Genomic DNA, 20,958 nt, shown 5'->3' on the forward strand with positions numbered 1-20,958 from the left:
CGAACCCCTGCATTTTTCAGGAGTCAACTGTAATTTTTTTTCTTTCTTTCTTTCTTTCTTTCTTTCTTTCTTTCTTTCTTTCTTTCTTTCTTTCTTTCTTTCTTTCCTTTTTAGAGAGAGAGGGAGACCCAGAATCCAAAGCAGGCACCAGGCTCTGAGCTATCAGCACAGAGCCTGACGTGAACTTCAAACCCATGAACTGCAAGTCAGATGCTCAACCAACTGAGCCACCCAGGCGCCCCGAGGAGTCAACTGTAATTTTTATCAACATATTTTAAAGACCTTAAGAAGAGAAAAGTAACCTCCAAATACAAAAATTGTATTTACACAGATATTTCCCATTTCTGTTGCTCTGTCTTTATTCCTAAATGTCCACATTTCTGGTACCATTTCCCTCTGAAGTCTTAAGATTGCTTTTAGAGCTTACCTGCTGGGGACTAATTTTCTTGCTTTGCCTCTGTATGACAATGTCCTTACCTCTCCCTCTTTCGTGGGGAATGTGCTGCCGTGGAATCCAAGGCTAACAGCCCTCTCCTTTGAGCTCTGTGCCACTGTCTTCTGCCTCTGTGGTTTCTGGTGAGAAATTTATGGCTACTCAATACTTGTTCCCCTGCGTGTAATGTGTCATTTTTCTCTGCATGGTTTTGAGAATTTTCTCTTTATCTTTGGTTTTCCGCAGTTTGAGTGTGATGTGTTTAGGCTTGATTTTCTTTGAGTTTATCCTGTTTGAGGTTTACTGGACTTCTTGAATCTGTAAACTTATATTTTTCAGCAAATTTGGGAAGTTTTCAGCCATTATTTCCTCAAATGCTCTTTCTGTCAACTTTTCACTCCTGTCCCTCTGGGACCCCAACAATGCAGATGTTGGAACTCTCGATGGCATCCTGCAGGCGTCTGGTCTCTGTCTTTGCCAATCTCTTTTTTCCTCTTTGTCATTCATACTGGTCTTCAAGTTCACTCTCCTTCTGTCCGGTACCATTTTCCTAGCAAGCTCATTCGGTGAATTTTTATATCTGTTATTGTGTTTCTAAACGTAAATACCCATTTTACTCTTTTTCATAGTTTTTAAATCTCTGCTGAAAAATTTTCACCTTTGTTTTTGTTTCCAGAGTGCTTTCCTTACTTAATGGAGCATATTTATGGTAGTTGACTTCAATGCTTTATTTGATCATTTCAATATGGTGGTCATCTCAGAGTTGGCATTGTTTACTATCTTTCACCTTACAAGTTCTTGCAGTTTTCTTTGGTATTATTGTTGTTTGAGTACTTTCGGATTGTATTTTACACATTTTCAATATTGCTTAATTCTGGATCCTATGACAATCTTCTCCAACATTGCTCATTTTGTTTTTGCTGGCAGGTCAGCTTGATTAGGGCAGAGCACAAATTCAGACCCACTTCCTGTGGGCTCTGCTTCCCGCATGAGTTTAGTTCTCAGGCTTTGTAGTGCTATTTGGACCCATCTCACACTTGCATGCCCCTGGGTCCAGTCTTCGACCTTGGGAGTGGTCTGCACCATGACTCAATTCTCAAAGCCTTTCCACACATGTCCAACCGAGGGGTGAGTCTGGAACTTGATACAAAGCTTTATGGGATCTCTTTCTTGACCTCCTTCTTATCGCCCACGTGCTCTGGCCTCCAGAGGCCTCCTTCCCTGCTCCTCTGGCCGTCAAGCAGGAGTTGTGACCCTCACCCCCTGCCTCGTATGTCCTGTGCCTGCGTCACTCTGGGCCACAGTGAGGACAGCAGTAGCTTCTGCTGTTATAGCTGATGCTCCCACCTTCCTGGGAGCCCAGGTTTCGGGCAGGAGTTTGCCTCTGGGGCGAGACCGAGATGAAGAAAATGAAGCGGGACATCTTCCCCTCCTCTCTGCACCCATCAAGGCACTGCTTTCCCAGTCCAGGGGCCAGAGAGGAGGGCTTCTCTTGGCCACGCGCACCGTGTTGTTCTGGGGTGCAGAACACCTTGAGCTAAGCCAGGGGTCCTGGGCGGGGGGCAGGACATTCCCCTCCTATCAGCCTTTCATCAGGTTTTGATTTCTCACCCCAATCTGTCGGAAAATTGCTCTATTTTACCCTGTGTGATAGCGTTAGCTGCGACGAGTGGTAGAGACGGGGTGGAGCGTGCCTGCTTTGTCTCAGCCGGGGCTGGAAGCCGCTGGTGGCTTTTTTCTCCTAAATACTCTCCATTTTGTTTTATTTCCTACAGCTTCATTAGGGTAGAATTTACATACCAATATTCACTAATCGTAAGTGTAAACTGTGATGATTTTAGCAACTTTACGGGGTTGTGAAATCATCACCACAGCTCAATTTTAGCACATTTCCATTACCCCACAGGCTCCTCTAGCTCATGGGTAACCACTCCCTGTCAGTTCCTTTTTAAGAAAATGAAATATCTCAAGACTACAGAAAAGCGTGAAGACCGGCATCACCAACACCCACGTACCCACCATCTGAGTCTGTCAGATCTTAACATTTGGCCTTACTTTGCCCAGTAGTTTTTCTTCTCAAAAATATAAAACTGGGGCACCTGGGTGGCTGAGTCGGTGAAGCGTCTGACTTTGGCTTGGGTCATGATCTTGCGGTCTGTGGGTTCGAGCCCCGCATTGGGCTCCGTGCTGCCAGCTCAGAGCCTGGAGCCTGTTTCTAATTCTGTCTGTCTGTCTCTCTCCCTTTCTCTCTGCCCCTCCCCCCACTTGCACTCCGTCTCTCTTTCTCTCTCAAAAATAAACATTAAACAATTAAAAGCAAAAAAAAAAAAAAACTATATAAAACTGAAAGCCTCCGCACTCCGTTCCAGGACCACTGCCCCCTGGGCCCTCAGAGGGGCTGGTGAGCAGGTGTATTGCATCCCACCACACACATCCTTCTGCAACTCGTGCGTTAAAGAACCTCAGTGTCAAGGTTTTGAATGGCGTCCTGTGGATACATACAGCTCCAGATTAATAGTTACCTCGCTGCTTATTCTCTCCCTGCGTGAGCCCGCCACAGCGTGCTGCCGATTCCACACCAGATTTGCCTCCAGTTTCTCAGGGGGCGGCGTTTTCCATCGATGCTGTCCTCTGGTTAGCATCTTCTTATACTGTGTCCCTGAACTTGGCCCCCTGTGACTTCTGTGCTTTAGAACATGTTGAGATTTGGGGCGCCTGGGTGGCTCGTCGGTTAAGCATCCAACTCTTGGTTTCAGTTCAGGTCATGATCTCGAGGTTCGTGGGTTCGAGCCCCACCTCTGGCTCTGCGCTGCTGGTGTGGAGCCTGCTTGGGCTTCTCTCCCTCTCTGCCTCTCTCTCTGCCCCTCCCCTGCTATCTCTCTCTCTCTCTCTCTCTCAAAATTAAAAAGAAAATGTTGAGATTTCCTTTGTGGCTTAATACACGATGTGTTTGTCAATTAGGGAGAAGGGCTTCCATTCCCCAAATCCTCCGTAGGCCTGACTTGCATTTCTGTTTCATGTGTTCATTTCTGAGACAGGTGTGTTCAAGATGTTCACTGCATCTGCTTATGTATCTGTCAGTTTCGTTCTATGTATTTCGCAGCTATTTTGTTCAGCCCAGGAAGACCTGCGACTGCTTTCTACGTGCATTACAAACTCCGTGCCCCCATCGTTCCTTAAGCACTGAATGCTTTTGGCCTTGAGTTGTATCTCTTGAGACCATTTAAAAAGATTTTTTTTGACACTTATTTAGTTTTGAGAGACAGAGAGAGACAGAACGTGAGCGGAGGAGGGGCAGAGAGAGAGGGAGACACAGAATCGGAAGCAGCTCCAGGGCTCAAAGTCACCGAGCGTGAGATCACGACCTGAGCCGAAGTTGGACACGCAGACTGAGCCTCCCCAGTGCCCCTTAAGAAGGCTTTTGGATGGCTCTCAGATATGACATGAAATATTTCTTATCAAACTGTCCATTGACGAGTGTGAGAAGCGGCAGTGGCCCCCCCGATCTCCCGTTCCGGTCCCGTAGGATTTTTGTTTCGGATCGTCGATACTTTCACCACTGTTTATAAAACCAATAGTTATGTAGGCTTCATCATTTCTGCGAATTTCTTTGCTCACTTCTGTGGGCTCACCGCGTACCCCTGCCGGGTTTATTCGACGGAGAGCGTCTTCTGCGCAGAGCGTAGGGAGCTAGGTGTCGGAGTCCTGGCTCATCTGAACATGCCTGGTTTCGTTTCTTTGGGGACCTAATCCGTTCGTGTCTCTTCTCCTCCCCGCCGTCCCCCCTCCCAGCCCCCCACCTCGTGGTATTTTCTTGCCCTCTGTTCTGTCCTTCGAGGGCATCAGAAGCCTCCTAGGGCACGCAGCGGCCTCTCGCCCGGCCGGTCGGGACCCGGAGCCCCTGTCACTGGCACGTGTCCCTCTCTGTCCACGGGCCGCCGCTCCTGGGCTCTGGGGCTCCGATGGGTGTGGGCATCGGCACCGCGTGTCTCCGTCTTCCAGCCTCCGTGCCGACGCCGGTCCTGCACTGCCCACCGGCTCACTCTCACCCTGTCATTCTGCTCCTCGGTCCCTGTCGTGCTTTTTATTTCCACGACCGAGGTCTGGGTCCCCGGCACCTCTCCCTCTCGCCTCTCCTATGAGTGCAGTCTGCGGGCCGGGCCCCTGCCCCTGGGTGCGAGTCCGAGGTCCTCCGTCCCTGCAGGGCACGGCCACGGCCTCGCCCAGGGGCGGACCCTCGGGGCCACCACACTGGTCCGCGGTGTGCTCCCCCCTCTCGCTGCCCCTCGCCGGTGGTGCGTGTGCAGGGCAGGGCGAGTGGGCTTGGGCCGGCTTCCTGGGACACCCCCACAGGGAGCCCGTGCAGAGCTCGAGGGCTGGGGTCTGATGGGCCACCTGTGGTGCAATCAGCCACTTGCAACTACTTCCTCCAAAGCAGTGGGAACAGGAAGCACTGTGCCCTCACCGCCGTCGGGGCTCGCGGGCCGTCTTCGCCGCGCGACAGCCCAGCCCGGTAAAGAGCGGAGCCCCCTCCCTGCCCAGCCGGGACACCCCACCGAGATCGCCAGGGCATCAGCGAGGTGAGGGGACGGGGGACAGGGGTCGCTTTCCTAAAGGGGGACCGGTTGGGCCCCGCGGCTCTTCCCCGGAGGAGCGGCCCAGCCCTGCGGGGAGGCCCTGGTCCCCGCCACCCACCCTGGGCTCGTCCACTCCAGCCAGGGGGAGCGCTGTGCCCCCCGTGGTCAGAGCCACAGAGAGGCGGGGATGGCTGTAACTGGGGACAGGACCCAGGCGGGAGGACGGGGCACAGCTCTGGGCCTCGGTCGCTGGGTCTAGGGGCTCTCGATAAACCACACGCACTTCCTGAGCCCCCGACACGGGGGCTGCGAGGCGGTGGAGCCTGGAGGAGGCTGGGGGGCAGGCGAGACCCCCCCCCGGAGGGGCCGGGCCGCGGGAGTGCTGGCGGGCCTCTGCTCGCCTCCCTTTTCCTGCCCGAGACCCTCCTCTCCACGCCTCTGAGGCTGGCTGTGGTGGTCTCTCCTCCCCCGGTGTGTGCGATGAGTGTGGGCGAGAGCAGGGGTGCCTGTGGGTGAGAGGGGGCACACGTGTGTGCGTGTGTGAGAGCATTGTATGAGCAAATGTGTGTGTTTATATAAGTATTTGAGTGTGAGGCGTGTATGTGTTGCACGTGAGGTATGTGAGAGTGTGTTGTGTGTCAGGTGTGTGGAGGTGTGGGGGATGTGGGTGCGCGTTGTGTGTATACTTGTGTGTGAGTGCATATGTGTACGGGCGTGTGTAGGTGTGTGGGTGTGTGCAGGTGTGCGTTGTGTGTGTACTTGTGTGTGAGTGTGCGTGTGTGTATGAAGGTGTGTATGGGTGTGGGGGTGCATGTAGGTGTGCGTTGTGTGTACCTGTGTGTGAGTGTGCGTGTGTGTCTGGGCATGTGTAGGTGTGCATGGTGTGTACTTATGTGTGAGTGTGCAGTGTGTATGGGGGTGTGTAGGTGGTGTGTGTGTGTGTAGGTGTGCATTACGTGTGTACTTGTGTGTGTGTGTACGTGTGTATGGGTGTGGGGGTGCATGTAGGTGTGCGTTGTGTGTACTTGTGTGTGAGTGTGCATGTGTGTATGGGCGTGTGTGGGTGTATAGGTGTGCATTGTGTGTGTGCTTGCGTGTGAGTGTGCATGTGTGTATGGGCGTGTGTGGGTGTATAGGTGTGCATTGTGTGTGTGCTTGCGTGTGAGTGTGCATGTGTGTATGGGCGTGTGTGGGTGTATAGGTGTGCATTGTGTGTGTGCTTGCGTGTGAGTGTGCATGTGTGTATGGGCGTGTGTGGGTGTGTAGGTGTGCATTGTGTGCGTGCTTGCGTGTGAGTGTGCATGTGTGTGTGAGTGTGTAGGTGTGTGTGGACGTGGGGGTGCGTGGGGGTGTGCACCGTGTGTGTGCTTGTAAGCGTGCATGTGTGTAGGTGTGCATGGGTGTGGGGGGGTGTAGGTGTGTGTAGGTGTGCATGTGGTGCGTGTGCATTTTCCTGCTGAGGGGTCCACCGCTTCTCTCGGACCGTCAGAGGTCTGCGAGCTCGGGCCGAATGCTGTGAAGGTGTCGTGTGAGAGCTGAGTTTTGGAGGACAGACATAGGTGTGTGACTAAACCTCCCACAGCCGGGCTCCTAGGGGCCTCTCCAGAGGCCTCCTGGGAGTGGGGGGCCTGGAGCCGCGTCTGGACCCCGGGGTCCCCCTGGATCCCGGCCGACACCGCCCTTCGGTCCCCTGGTCTCACCTCGTCCTGGCTCCCGTCCTCTTCCCCCAACCCAGGGCTGGGGTCCTGCTCTGCCATCCCCGGCTGGGCTCCCCTCCTTTGGGGGCACCTGGGACCCCGAGTGGGCGAGGAGGAGGGGCAGCCAGGGGCGGGGTGGGAGGCGGGGGGACCCCAGGCTCTGGTGGCAGCAGCCGAGCCCACACCTCAGTGCTACATCCCAGGCAGGCACAGGGTCTCCCTCTGTGGGCACCTGATGTCCAGGTGACTGAGGGTTGTGCTGACTCCAGTGGCCCATGTGGGGTTTCTGTGAGGTTAGGGATCAGCTCCGCCGGGGAGAGGACCGGGTGGGAGGGCTGGGGGAGGGGGCGGCTCAGGATGCGAGAAGGTAGAGTAAAGCATTTCCCGAAGGCTCAGCCTCTGGCCTCTGTAGAAACCTGGGTGGGGCTCCCTGCCCTACAGTCGTGGCCGTGGCCGTGGCCGTGGCCGGCCTGCCCTGTACGGCAGCAGGAGGCCCAGGGCAAATTACGGTCATCACCTGGGGGTTTCACGAGAGACAGGAACACTGACCACGGGCCTTGCAGACTGTTCCGAGGATGCCGCCTGCTCTCCGGGGATGGGAGGGACCCGTGTGCACCCTGGAGGAGGCCCCCCACCCGTGACAAGGGCCACCGGTGGTTCAGACTCCAACTGACTCCACAATCGAATGTATAATTCAAACCCCACTTCCCGGGGGGGTCAGGGAGCCCGCAGAGCCCGGCTTCTGCGTGAGCCCCCGGCCCGGGTCCCCGGCGCGGCACAGACGGACAGAAACGTGGCCCGTTGGGATATATCCACTTTTTCTTTTTTCCACGAACCTTGAGTTGCCCTGAACAGGCGCTTGCCCACTTTCGCCGCTGTGCGGGGCCCACAGGGTGGCCTTCATGGGCCGTTGTCCAGCTGCACAGGTGGACGGGAAGCCCGGCTCTTTGGGTTGGCTGCTTGGCTGCTAGCCAGCCGCACGTTGTCAAATGTTTGTCATCCGGCTGTGACGACTGCCCACCACCTTTCTTGGGACATTTGCCTCTTTATCACCGACTTTTTAAGTTTATTTATCTTGAGAGAGAGAGGGAGAGAGAGAAAATCCCACGTGGGCTCCACATGGTCAGTTCAGAACCCGACGCGGGGCCTGATCTCATGAACCGTGAGATCATGACCCGTTTTGAGTCTGTCTTCTTGGTATTTCCTTCCTTAGTTTTATGCTCAGAAGGTTTCCTGACTCAGAGATACACTCTTCTGGTTCTGTTATCATTTTATGTCCCCAAATTCCACGGAGTTTACACAGCCTCTGGTGTGAAGGAGGCCCCTTCCTGGGGAACCCCCACCTCTGCTCATCCCCTTTGAAGGCTGGGGTGCAACCCACTCCCTGTCTCTGACTCAGCCCCGGGCCACGGGCCAAGGTCACCCCGCCCCCCCCAGCAGCACCGCTGCCATCTTGACCCTTCTTCCCCAAGCTGCTTGGCGATCATCATACCAAGGTCGTTGCCTTTTCCCAGGAAGCAGGTCCGATCTGTCGATTTTCGCTTTTTTGTTCGCTTTTCCCATTCATGACTTCGGCCCTCATCTGTGTATGTCCTGCCTCCCTTACCAAAGCTTTCCTGCTCTTTCCCCCGCCGCTGCATTTCCGTCCCCGTACGTGCACCTGTCCTCACCTGCAACCAAAGCACATCGGGCAACTGTTTTCATGTCCCATCCTGCACAGAGGGTTTTCACCGCACAGAGGTGGGATTGCACAGAGGATGTTGTCTGTAAATATAATTTTGACTTCTTCTCTGACCTGAGAGGTGTTTAGCGCATTGTTTCAAAATTTCTTTTTTTAATGGTTTTTTATTTATTTTTAATGTTTATTTATTTTTGAGAGAAAGAGAGAGAGAGAGAGAGAGAGCACAAGAGCAGGGGAGGGGCAGAGAGAGAGGGAGACACAGAATCCGAAGCAGGCTCCAGGCTCTGAGCTGTCAGCACAGAGCTCGATGCAGGGCAGGAACCCACGAACCGTGAGATCACGTCCTGAGCCGGAGTCGGACGCTCAACCGACAGCCATCCAGGTGCCCAAAGTTTTATTTATTTAAGTAATCTCTGCAGCCAGCGTGGGGCTGGAACTCACGACCCTGAGGTCAAGAGTCGCATGCTCTCCTGACTGAGCCAGCCAGGCGCCCCTGAGCTCTTTAAAATGTCTAGTTGATACGTGGGAGGGTGTCTCGTCTTCTTCCACATGCTGAGAAACTGGCCCTTGCAATGTGTGCCGTCAGACTTCGCGGGATGAGGTGGGCAACGGTCGACGTGCCTCGCGGACACTTTTGTAGGGCTGGGGGTCCAGGGAGCATATGGGCCCTGCGTCCTCTGGCCTCACTGCCCTTTCTGTGCCCTGGGTCTGTCGGGAGCCTCCGTGTTCAGCAGGTGGTGGCTCCAGCCGCCCCCGCGGAAGCCAGCTTCTGTCCATTCTGTGTTTTTATAGAACGCAGAAACGACTCCATATCCACACTCTGCCTTTTGGTTTAAAAAGGCTGGTGCCTGTTTCAGATCCCTGGTAGACATGGGCTTTTTCACCATGAAACAGCTTTGAGTCCGCAGGCTCCGGGGGTGAGTACTGCGTGAGGGCGGGGGGGGGGGGGGGGGGGCTGCCTCCCATCTTTGAACTTCCTCGCCAGAGCCTTCCCCCTCGCCTGCCCTCCGTCACCTGATTCGGGCCCGTAAACCCAGGTCAGTGGGTTTTGTGACCCCACAGGCCTGAGCCGTTCTGATGGCTAGTGAGCCCTGGGGACCTAGAGTGGCCTAATGTGAGGGTTTGCACTTTTGCAAAACCTCCATCTTTTGATGTGATGTGGGCCGGGAGGGAACGGTCAAGAAAGAATTCTTAAGAAGTTTTCTGTGCAAGAAGGTGGTTTTATTAAAGCATGGGCACAGGGGCACCTGGGTGGCGCAGTCGGTTAAGCGTCCGACTTCAGCCAGGTCACGATCTCGCGGTCCGTGAGTTCGAGCCCCGCGTCAGGCTCTGGGCTGATGGCTCAGAGCCTGGAGCCTGTTTCCGACTCTGTGTCTCCCTCTCTCTCTGCCCCTCCCCCGTTCATGCTCTGTCTCTCTCTGTCCCAAAAATAAACATTGAAAAGAAAAAAAAAAAAAAAGCACGGGCACAGGACCGTGGGCAGAAAGAGGGGTACTGGGGGCGTCAGGAACAATTGGTTATATACTTTTAAGTTGGGTGGGTAGAGATAGAGGAAGTTTCCGAAGGGATTTTCTTCTTCATTTTTTAAGTGCTTATTTATTTTTGAGAGAGAAACAGTGTACGAGTAGGAGAGGGGCAGGGAGAGAGGGAGACACAAAATCCAAAGCAGGCTCCAGGTTCCAGACTGTCAGCACAGAGCCCGATGGGGGGCTCGAACCCACGGACCGTGAGATGATGACCTGAGCCGAAGTCGGGACGCTCAACCGACCGAGCCACACAGGCACCCCCACACTTTTTTTGCCTTGTTTTCCGCCTCCTCTTTGACGGGAAACCTGATCTGACACCAGCTTACTGTCCTGAGTCAGACACTGTGCACTCCCTCGGCATGCTGCCCGAAGTTTTTTTCTTTCTAATGTTTCTGCTTTTTCTTGTCTTTTACCAAATATGGGTTATGTTTGTGTGTGAGAGATTGGGGAGGAATGTATCGTGTTGTTCTTCTGATGCTCCCTGCCCTCTCACCTGGCGGTTAAGGGCTTTACTCTTGCCAAAGGAGACCCTGGTCAGCTGCGTCCACTGGGTGCCTCGGGGCCCGGGTCTCTGGGTCTGGGGGCGGCTGACCCTGCCCGTGACTCGGGAGTCACCACTTCCTGCAGTTTGGACCCAGGCTGTGCCAGCAGCCTCCTCGAGGGCAGAGTCCTCACAGCCGTGGAGGGCCTGGGGTAGCTCAAGCTGCCTAGACTTCGGGTTTTGCACCGGAGGGGCCGCGCTCGGGTCCGGGTCCGGGGAGGTGAGGCCTGGGGGCTGCTGGAGCAGGGTGCCCACGCCTCAGGACTCCTGGCTGGGCCCTGGAGCCTGGGGTCCCCCTCCTTGCCCTGCTCAGCCGGGGCCTCCCACTTGCCCTCCAGCTTCCGAGCCAGGGTCCTTACGAGTCGGGTGCCCATGGGTGCCGGGTGCTGGGGTGCACTGGAGTGCTCTCCAAGCCTGCCCCCACCCAGAGCTGCGGTCTCACAGGAAGCCGAGGCAGTGTGCCAGGGCGGCCATCAGGGCTCGGGCACCCACACCCTGGGCTGTAGCGGGAGCCGGGCTGCAGGACTGCGCTCAGAGGGGGCCCGGTCTGTGTGGTTCCAGGATGCTGGTCTCAGGCGAGGCCCGGCCTCTGAGGGCCAGTCCTGCCTGCCGGGCAGGTGCACCGCCGCCCCGCCCCCTGAGGCCCAGGGAGGAGGGGGCTCCACCCGCCGCCACCCGCCCCCACCCGCCCGAGGCTGAGAGGAGGGCTGGCTGCAGTCCAGAGCCACCCTGTGTCTGGGGGACACGCGGGTCCTCCGTGGCCGCCCCCATCTCCTGCAGGCCAGGATCGCGTGGAGAGAGGGCAGCCACGGCCCCCACCCGGCTTCCTGTGGTCACCGTCAGGACATCACAGCCTGTGGGCCGTCTTACCGTAATCAAGGCTCCCTCCCTCTCTGTGGGAGGAGTGTGTGGGGAAAACGGGAACCCAGGTTTACATCCTGCCGCTGCTCGGGTCTCCGTTTCCCACGCGAGGACCCCAGGAGCTGTCGTGCTGGTTGTTGTGAATGTTTGGGGTCCAGTCTGTGGCCACAGGAGAGCACGTGCCCCTTCCCCGGGGCTGTGGCACGGGCTTGCCCTGCGGGAGCGCAGGCATGGTTGGGCACTTGGGGAGGGCCTCCACCCTCCGCTTGGAGCGGCCTCTTTAGGGGGCCGCTACCCACAGGCCGAATGTGCCTGGGGCGGTGGCCAGGTCAGCCCCGGGCTGGTCTGCACCGGCGGTCAGCTGTGGAATTTTGGAGGGGCCAGATGGAAACTGGGACCGGCCTCGCCTGAGCCCCACGCACCCACAGTGGGAGACAAGGGGCTTTCTTGCGTGAACGGGCTTGGCCGGAGTGAACTGAAAACTGCCGCCCGGGCCCATGTGGCCACTGCTATGACCCAGGAAGCCACAGGGCCACGTGGCTTCTGCAATTTGACCCTGAACAGGAAGGATGGAGTGTTCTGTTTTGACACTTATGGGTCCTGATCATAATATTGGTGGGGACCAGGGAGCAGGGGCACCTCCAAAAAGATGGGAACTTGAGACTGGACGAGGCTAATACACACAGGAACCCCACCACGGGAGCAGGGGAGCCCCGGCTGGTTCTCCTTCACCCAGAGCCTCTAGGTGCAGAGACACAGGTTACAGGGGTGCAAACGGGGGCCCACCTACAGGCCGCATCTGAGCCCAGCAGGCAAGGCAGGGGCCTCTGCTGGCCCCGAGGTCGCCCTCCTGGCCGGCCACCACCAGGCAGTGTCAGGGGGCAGGGAGCCCCAGGGCCTCAGAGGCCTGCCCTCGGGAGACGAGCTGGCCTTCACGTGACGTTCTGGGTGGGGAGTATTGATCTTTTAATGTTTATTCATTTTTGAGAGACAGAGCGTGAGCCGGGGAGGGGCAGAGAGAGAAGGAGACACAGAATCCGAGGCAGGCTCTAGGCACTGAACCGTCAGCACAGAGCCCGACGCGGGGCTCGAACTCACTCACAGACTGTGAGATCATGACCTGAGCTGAAGTCGGACGCCCGACCGAGCCATCCAGGCGCCCCTGGATATTTGCTTCTGGCAGAATGCGACCCCCTTCTTGCCTGCTACCTCCGGATTCCTGGCTCCCCTACACCTTGTTTGCCTTCTTGGTCTGGTGGAAAGACCACAGCCAGCTGAGGATTTCGGAGACCTGGGGGCATCGGTGCTTTGGGCCCAGCCGGGATCCGGCAGCCCCCAACCCGGGGCGCCTTCAGGGGAGGGTGGCATCCTGGCGAGGGAGGTGTTGCCCATCGGGCGGTGGGTTAGAAGGCGCCGGGTCCGCCTTGAGGAACCAGAATGAGAACCTGAACACCCGTCCTCAGCCTTGCCCCAACGACCTTGCATCTGGGAACATCAGGTGCTGGGTGTTTAAGGACGGCAGGTGTGCGTCAGGAAACACGGAATGCTGGCGGCCTAGGGCTGTGGACTCGGACAAGGCAGCAGTGGGCTCCGTAGCACCCACTTCCCCTCCCGCAGGGGTGTCTGAGCAGGGCGGCTGGCTAGGCTGGCTCCCGGCAGGTGCTCCCATCATACTGGTTCTGCAGCTGCCAGGAGGCCCCGGGCCAGCCCAGGCTCTGCTCTGAGATCGGCACTCAGTTCACTGAGGACTCGGGCACACGATGGCCGCAGCCCCCATCCACAGGTGCAGCCTCACACATGCAGTGTGCAGTGTGTGTGTGTGTGTGTGTGTGTGTGTGTGTGATGTGTGCAGCGGGGGGGGGGGGGGTCCCGGGTGTGCGCCTGCGTGCACTCATGTCCCTGGAGGGAGGCCCACTCCCTGCTCCTCCCTGGAGGCTGGTGGGCTCAGCAGTGAGCCCCACGCCGCTCAGGCCTCCTTTCCTGCTGCCAGCACAGCCCACCTCGGGCACTCAGCAGGCGCGGCCCGCGTCGGCCTCTCCCGGGGGCTGGCCACCCCGGGGCAGCGGGCACAGGGCCCTCGGGCGCCGCGTCTGTGGGCCAGCCAGCCAGAGAGTCTGGAGAGTCTGGGGTCCGAGGCCCCGTCACTGAGACCCCTTCCCTCCCCAGGACATGCTGCCCCAGCACTTGCCGCTCCTCACCCTGGTGGGTCTGCTCGCCCTCTGGTCCGGTGAGTTCCGCACAGGCAGGGCCATGCGGTCCGTGCTGGGGGGGGGGGGGGGGAGGGGGGGAGAAGAAAGGGGCCCCCCCCTGCATCCTCCAGGGCCGAGTTCCAGCCTTGGAGGGGCGGCGCCCCTGGGAAAAAGTCCCAGGAACGGGCCTCAGTCTCCCCGCACTCCCCCTCCCGCGAAGCCTGGTTTCCTCCCACGCCCCTGGTGCTCCGGCTGCCCCTCCTCCCCCACCCACCCCCTGACCCGCACCCTTCTCCGCCGCCCCGAGTGCCCGTGGCTCCGTGCGGGGTTGGCCAGCGCAGGCCACCGCCGCTCACGGAGCCGCCTCATCTTGCCCCCAGCCCTCGGCCAGAAGTGTCCCAAGTTCAAGGTCAGCAACTGCCGGGACTGTGTGGAGTCGGGCCCCGGCTGCGCCTGGTGCCAGAAGCTGGTAAGAGCTGCCTCAGGCTGCGCCTGCCGAGGGCCCCCGCGCCTGGCCTGCCCTTCCCGCCTTCCCCCCCCCAACCCCCCGCCGGGCGCCCTCTCTCTGCCTCTGGAGCTGCCGGCACCCAGGGGCGCCCACCCCTCTGTTTCCTGGGGGACGTGGGGGGGGGGGCAGGCGCAGCCCAGGGGCACGGGACTGTCAGAGGGACACGCAGACTTGGCCCCACCCCGGGGCAGCCCCAGGGGAGGCGGGCCCCTGCTCTGTGCCCCCTGCCCGGGCATGAGCCCTGACCACAGACCACAGACCACGAGGAGACACACGGGGAAGTGGACACAGCCTTCAGGGGAGAAGTTGTGGGCGGTTCTGTGTCGGGACCTTAACTCCTCCGCTGCGTTTTTTTGTTTTTATGTTTTACCCATGACAAGACCTCCAGGGCACAGTCCCTAAATTGACAGCTCCTGTCCCAAGCCCACCCTCCTCCTAGAGAGAACCCCTCCCTTGAGGGACCCTCAGCTCCTGACCACATCCTCCTCCCCTGGGACGCCCCCAGCTCCTGACCGTGCCCTCCCGCCCTGGGGGACCCCCGGATCCCGACCATGCCCTCCCGCCCTGGGGGACCCCTAGACCCTGACCGTGCCCTCCCGCCCTGGGGGACCCCTAGACCCTGACCGTGCCCTCCCGCCCTGGGGGACCCCTAGACTCTGACCGTGCCCTCCCGCCCTGGGGGACCCCTAGACTCTGACCGTGTCCTCCCGCCCTGGGGGACCCCCAGCTCCTGACCGTGCCCTCCCGCCCTGGGGGACCCCTAGACTCTGACCGTGCCCTCCCGCCCTGGGGGACCCCTAGACTCTGACCGTGCCCTCCCGCCCTGGGGGACCCCCGGATCCTGACCGTCTCCTCCCGCCCTGGGGGACCCCTGGATCCTGACCGTGCCCTCCCACCTCGGGGGACCCCCGGATCCTGACCGTGCCCTCCCACCCTGGGGGACCCTTAATTCTTCATACTTCAAGGGTCCTTAACCACGATGCATCCCCCTAGAGAACCACAAAACTCTTTTCCAAGGCTCCACACTGCCCGTGGCACCTCATCACCTCTGCACACTCTACACAAAGTTTGCCAGTTGTTCCAATAATGCCTTCGATGGCATCTCCCTCTGTCTGTGTGGTGACCCAGGGTCACGCTCTGCACATAGGCGTTCTGTCCCCCTAGTTGCCTCCAATCCAGGGCGCCCCTCGCTCTGCGTCATCACGTCATTGACATTTCTCCGGAGTTCAGGGGAGCAGGTGTGTGCAAGCCCTCAGCGTGGGCTTGCCCGGCCTCCCCTCCGATTGGGCCCAGAGCGTGCGTTTTGGCCGGAGCCCTGCCCGGGACTCGTGCCGTCACCGCGTCCCAACACTGGTGATGCCAGTGTGGACCGCCCAGCCGAGGGGGCGACTGCCCGGCGTCTCTGCCATGATGTCATTATTCACTCCTTGCGGTTAGTAAGTAATTGTGGGGAGATGCACCGAGGCCAGGAGACATTCTGCTCCCCGTCAGGCTCACACCCGCTCAGGCTGGCACCCGTAGGTGATTCGGGCACGAATCACTTATCACTTGGAGGGCTGCCAAGTGGTGGCGTCCACTTCACGGACTCCCGCAATGGCTCCTACAGTCTCTTCTCTCTCATCAGTGTGGACCCCGTAGATTTTTATTTTATTCAATAGCTTTACAATCTATCGCCGTCATTCTGAGGCTCACATGGTTTCACGTTTGGCCGCTGGGACCCTCCCCCCCCCCCCCCCCCCCCCCCCGCCTTGGCCTGTGCCCTCTCACTTTTTTGAGCACTTTCTTACTCCAGAACAGCCAGACGCTCCAGGCCCAGCCGCACTGCCCGGGCCCCAAGGGTGGGATCAGACATTGCTCCGAAGGTTCTGGTTCCCTTTCTCGAGAAGCCTCCGGACAGCTGCAGGCCCTGTCCTCCTTTTCTCAGCCCTACGAGGCGGGGGCAGCGGCTTCAGAGTTGCCAGCCCGCAGCTCGGCCACCAGCAGCCTACAGAGAAGTGGGGTGTGGTGGGGTCTCTCTGCTCGGATGCGGCACGGCCACAGCCCGGGGGCGAAACCTCTGCCAGCCAGTTGGATTTCTCCCTTCCCTTTCGTGGGCTCGTTCCGTTCCTTGGGGATACAGCCGGCCTCGCTTCCTTCCACGGGGACCACGTTTGGGACTCTGTCTGTTCCCGTGGATTTCGCTTTGTGTCTCAAGTACTTCACGCACCGACAGAGCTCCAAAGGGACAGACGGGCAGCCCAGGAAGCGCCAGCCCTCGTGGCCCCTCCGTGGCCCCGGCTGTACCGGGCCGGCCTCCCGCGTGGCCGCCTTACCCTTCCTGAGCCTCCTTCTGTGAAAGGAGCAGAGAGCCGCACACGTGTCTTTAGCGTGTCCTCCCTTGGTGCCACCAAACGCGGGCCCTTCTCCTGCCCCGTGCTGTCAGAACCCAGGGGTCTTCGTGGGGTCATGAGGACACTGCCCTGGACCCAGGGCTCCCCGGGTGCCACGTGCCTTTTCTCAGGGCAGAGCCTCCGATGAAGGCTGCTGAAGGGCGTGGACACCCCTGGCCGGGTGCTCCCGGCTCTGGGGCTGCTGAGGGACCCCGCCATGGGCCAGCCTGGGGCTGGAGACATCGGTCTTTCCGTCATCTCTGCTGCCGGAGGCAGTGGAAGGCAGACGGCTGGTTCCCAGACCGGGGGGACGTAGGAGCCCCACGGAGAGGCCACTGGAAGGCAGGTGTCCCCGGCTGCCCAGCCTCCCGCCCACCCCACCCCCACAAGGACACCTGTCTTGAATCCCAGGTGGGAATAAGGCAGGTCAGCCTCCTCCAGTGACCCCGAGGGCCAGTCTCATGCAGCACCCACAGTGTGGCCCCCACATTTTCTCCACCCTCCTCCTGACTCCTGACCCCCGGTCCCACCCCCAGAACTTCACCGGGCTGGGAGAGCCAGACTCCGTTCGCTGCGACACCCGGGAGCAGCTGCTATTGAAAGGATGTGCAGCTGACGACATCATAGACCCCGGGAGCCTGGCCGAGACCCACGACGACCAGGAGGGCGTCCAGAAGCAGCTGTCCCCACAGAAAGTGACACTCTACCTGAGACCAGGTAGGCGTGGCCTCGGCCACAGATGAGCAGCATGTGTGTCGGTTGCTCTGGGTGCCAGGGCCGACCGATGGCACAAGTGTCCATGTGCCAGGTCAGACAGCAAGGTGGGCAGGAATCCAAGGACGGTTGGAAACCCCAAGGATGGAGTCTGAGCACCCCCGTGGCCCCATTCCCTCTGCCTGCAGGAGGGCGCCCCCACACCCACCACCTGTGGCTATGTGCCTCTGCTCTGCATCCTTTCCAAAAGGGAGAAGCAACCATCTGGGAAACACTCTTCTGTCCCACTCTCAGAATGCCAGGTGCTCTTGGCAGAGCAAAGGCTCTGATAAGTCCTGTAGCCAAGGAACTCGAGTGACTGTTTAAATCAGTGTTGCTCAAACTGACTTGACCGCAGAACCCTGTCAGTGCCCTTTGGGAAGGTGGCTGTGGTGGAAGGAGCAGGACCATGCAGTGGACAGGCCAGGGCAGGACGGGGTGGAGTCTGTCCCTCAGCCTCACCTCTGTGATGGCAGTCCTGCAGGGAGCTGGGGGCTGGAAGCGGGACAGAGAGACAACTCAGTCACTCCGTCCCTGATCTTTGGTGATTTATTGAGCATCTGCTATGTGACAGGGCGCCCTAGGTCTGGGACAAATAAGCCAGCAATTACATGAGAACGTGTTGTGACTCAGACAGGGGCCAGAGGGGACGTGATCGGGAAGGGGGCCTGCACCGGGATGGCTGGGTTTGCCCCGTGCTGGGGGTGCAGAGCGTGGCTTGCAGGGACAGCCAGGTAGACGTGCATCTCGACAGCGCCTGATGAACGAGCGCTCAGCGGTGTGCGTGTGTCCGAATGCCCCATCTAGCTGGGCGCCCTGTGACTCGTCCACGGGCCACGGAGAAGGGGGCAATAGTGAACATTTCGGGACCTGCGGGGGGCAGGTCAGTGCCCCTGAGATGCCTTCTCTCTGCCCCGTCCCTACCGACAGGTCAGGCGGCTGCCTTCAACGTGACCTTCCGGCGGGCCAAGGGCTACCCCATCGACCTGTACTACCTGATGGACCTCTCCTACTCCATGCTGGACGACCTCATCAACGTCAAGAAGCTGGGGGGTGATCTGCTCCGGGCTCTCAACGAAATCACCGAGTCGGGCCGCATCGGTGAGGCTCCCCCCCCTCAGTCCTGGCTGGCCCTTGCTGCCCCAGGCCTCTGCCAGGCAGGGCACTGGGGGGGCTTGCCAGGGCCCCACGCAGGCCACCCCGGGGGCCACCCCCGGGCGCTGTCAACGCCATCCGGCCCTCCACCTCCTCTCCTTCCTTCTCCTTTGTTTTCTGATATGTTCAAAAAACAAAACCTCTACCGTGCTACTCATTAAAAAAACGAAAAGTCAGCAGAGTAGGCCGGCCGCACAGCAGTCACGCCGGCAAAGACAGAAGCCGGCAAACTGTCAGAGTCCTGACCTGCACCAACACACTTGCCACGTGCGAGTCTCGGGCACACACGTGCGTAAGGCAAAGGAGACGCCTGACTCCCCCGCCTGCCTCCTCCCGAGCCGTGTGCAGGGACGCACGGGCACACCCTCCATCCGTGCACATGCGCTCACACACCATGCGTGCACGTGCTCACACTCGTACACGATCACACTCGTGCACACGTGCCCTGCTGCGCAGTAGGAAAATAGAGGCTCCAGGGCGGGCTTCCCGCCCACCCCACTCGTCCCGCCCACCCCTCAGGCTTCGGGTCCTTCGTGGACAAGACGGTGCTCCCCTTCGTGAACACGCACCCCGAGAAGCTGAAGAACCCGTGCCCCAACAAAGAGAAGGAGTGCCAGGCGCCGTTCGCCTTCAGGCACGTGCTGAAGCTCACCAACAACTCCCACCAGTTCCAGACCGAGGTGGGGAAGCAGCTCATTTCCGGAAACCTGGACGCCCCCGAGGGCGGCCTGGACGCCATGATGCAGGTCGCCGCTTGCCCGGTGAGGCCCCGCCCAGCCCGGGTCCCCACAGCCCTCCCAGGGGAGGCCCCTTCCAGCCCGGGTCCCCAGAAACCCCCAAGGGGAGGCCCCGCCCAGCCCCCCCCCCCCCCGTTCCCAGACTCCACCCAAGGGGAGGCCCCGCCCAGATCCCCAGACCCCACCCGAAGGGAGGCCCCGCCCAGACCGGGTCCCCAGACCTCCCCGGGGGAGGCCCCGCCCAGCCCTGGTTCCCAGACTCCACCCAAGGGGAAGCCCCGCCCCTGTCCCCAGACCCCACCCAAGGGGAGGCCCCGACCAGCCTTGCTCCCCAGAACGCCCCCAAACCCAGGGAAAGGGAGCATCCCCTGCCAGGCGTCCCCAGGCATGTGCGCTAAGTGGCCGTGTCTGCCGTCCCTGGCCCCAGCAGGCCTCCCCCTGCCCCCTGCTGACCCCGGCCTTCCGCCTGCTGGTCATGATGTAAATGCACGACTCGACTCGGAGGATTCCAATCTCCCAGTGTCTCCTGCTGCACCCCAGACGCACATTTCCATTTCCGCGTGCTGTCCTGTGGACGACACGGGCCGCTAACGTCCCCGGGCTTGCCCTGTCCCTTTGCGTGTCCTCAGGTTCTGTCATCTTTTGTGTCTGCCACGTTTTTACATGGTAGTAAACATTTCCGCGAGTGTTTTCTCTCCTTCTGTGGGGTATTTCCCAGTCCCTGGTCTGAACCGCCACCGCGTCCTGTGCGTGGGCGCGGCCATCGGGAGGTTGTCCCGCAGACACCTCAGGAGCAGGCCACGGTGCTAGAATTCGGCCTGGACACGGGGACCCCGAGCCCCGCGGCCGGTCCCGGCGGAGGTGCTGTGTGAGAGGAGCCGCCTGGCTCCGGCCCCCACGCTGCGCTCTGCCCACTGGGGAAACCGAGGCCGCTAACTCTGCTGTGTTCTCAGGAGGAAATCGGCTGGCGCAATGTCACTCGGCTGCTGGTGTTCGCCACGGACGACGGCTTCCACTTTGCGGGTGACGGGAAGCTGGGCGCCATCCTGACCCCCAATGACGGCCGCTGTCACCTGGAGGACAACATGTACAAAAGGAGCAATGAATTTGTACGTGGCCTTCTGGTCCTGGGAGGAAGTGGGCAGGGCGGGGGGGGGGGGGGGGGGGGTTGGGAGGGAAGGCCCACCTGGGCTCCGCCCCAGGGGAGCAGGGAGGCAGCGCTAGGGGTCCAGGGGGCTGGCGCAAGGGGGCCACACCTCAGGCGGGGACAGCTCCTCGTGGGGCACGCCGCCCCTCAGCACGGAGAAGCTGGGCATCCTCTGGTCTGGAAAGGTCAGCACCTGTCACAGGAACTTGCCCTCACCTGCAGTGGATCGAACTGCACCATGGAATCGTCCGGGGGTGGGAGGCTGGGCCTCTGGGCCCCAGGTGGGAGCGGCCGGATAGCCTGGTGGTGTGTCCCTGACCCCCGGGACCGGCTGACCAGGCGTCTGTCTCCCCACCAGGACTACCCGTCGGTGGGCCAGCTGGCTCACAAACTGGCTGAAAGTAACATCCAGCCCATCTTCGCCGTGACCAGGAGAATGGTGAAAACCTATGAGGTCGGTGGCATCGGGTCCTGAGCAGCAGGGCGGGCACGGGCATGTGAGTGGTGCTGGCACCCTGCGTCTCTACGGGCTGAGCTGCGCTTGGGCGGGCGACAGGCGACGGCAGGCGGGGGTGCCCACTCTGGGCTCTGTGCGGTTGGAGGAAGGAAGAAGGATGTTCTCTGTTGGTGAAATCCAGTCACCATGTTTCCATTTTTGCTACAACATAGAAAGTCTTTCTGCAGAGCAGAGGCTTCCTTCTTGTTTTATGTCCCAATACGTTTGAGCGTGAGCGGTTCACGCATTTATCAGGCACATATGGGCAAGTGCAGGACCTCAGGCCGG

At 59.8% G+C, this 20,958-nt stretch overlaps 1 protein-coding gene across 5 annotated transcripts in view; it reads left to right on the top strand.

The window, feature by feature from the left end:
* ITGB2 (integrin subunit beta 2) overlaps positions 1 to 20,958 on the top strand; it is a 37,183-nt gene that overhangs the window by 7,526 nt on the left and 8,699 nt on the right. Inside the window, exons 1-9 of one of the 5 annotated variants that reach the window (XM_053220454.1) lie at positions 8,649 to 8,989; positions 9,181 to 9,305; positions 13,483 to 13,543; positions 13,886 to 13,974; positions 16,919 to 17,099; positions 18,066 to 18,236; positions 18,810 to 19,051; positions 19,981 to 20,136; positions 20,533 to 20,628. In XM_053220454.1, the coding sequence (XP_053076429.1) occupies positions 13,486 to 13,543; positions 13,886 to 13,974; positions 16,919 to 17,099; positions 18,066 to 18,236; positions 18,810 to 19,051; positions 19,981 to 20,136; positions 20,533 to 20,628 (993 nt within the window). In that variant the 5' untranslated portion in view covers positions 8,649 to 8,989; positions 9,181 to 9,305; positions 13,483 to 13,485. Of the gene's footprint in view, positions 1 to 4,745; positions 5,014 to 8,648; positions 8,990 to 9,033; positions 9,306 to 13,482; positions 13,544 to 13,885; positions 13,975 to 16,918; positions 17,100 to 18,065; positions 18,237 to 18,809; positions 19,052 to 19,980; positions 20,137 to 20,532; positions 20,629 to 20,958 lie in introns of those variants that run through there. The other 4 variants (XM_027041433.2, XM_027041434.2, XM_053220455.1 and 1 more) reach the window with 4 other exon arrangements.

The sequence above is a fragment of the Acinonyx jubatus genome, chromosome C2 (assembly GCF_027475565.1).
Source record: "Acinonyx jubatus isolate Ajub_Pintada_27869175 chromosome C2, VMU_Ajub_asm_v1.0, whole genome shotgun sequence".
Classification (NCBI taxonomy): domain Eukaryota; kingdom Metazoa; phylum Chordata; class Mammalia; order Carnivora; family Felidae; genus Acinonyx; species Acinonyx jubatus.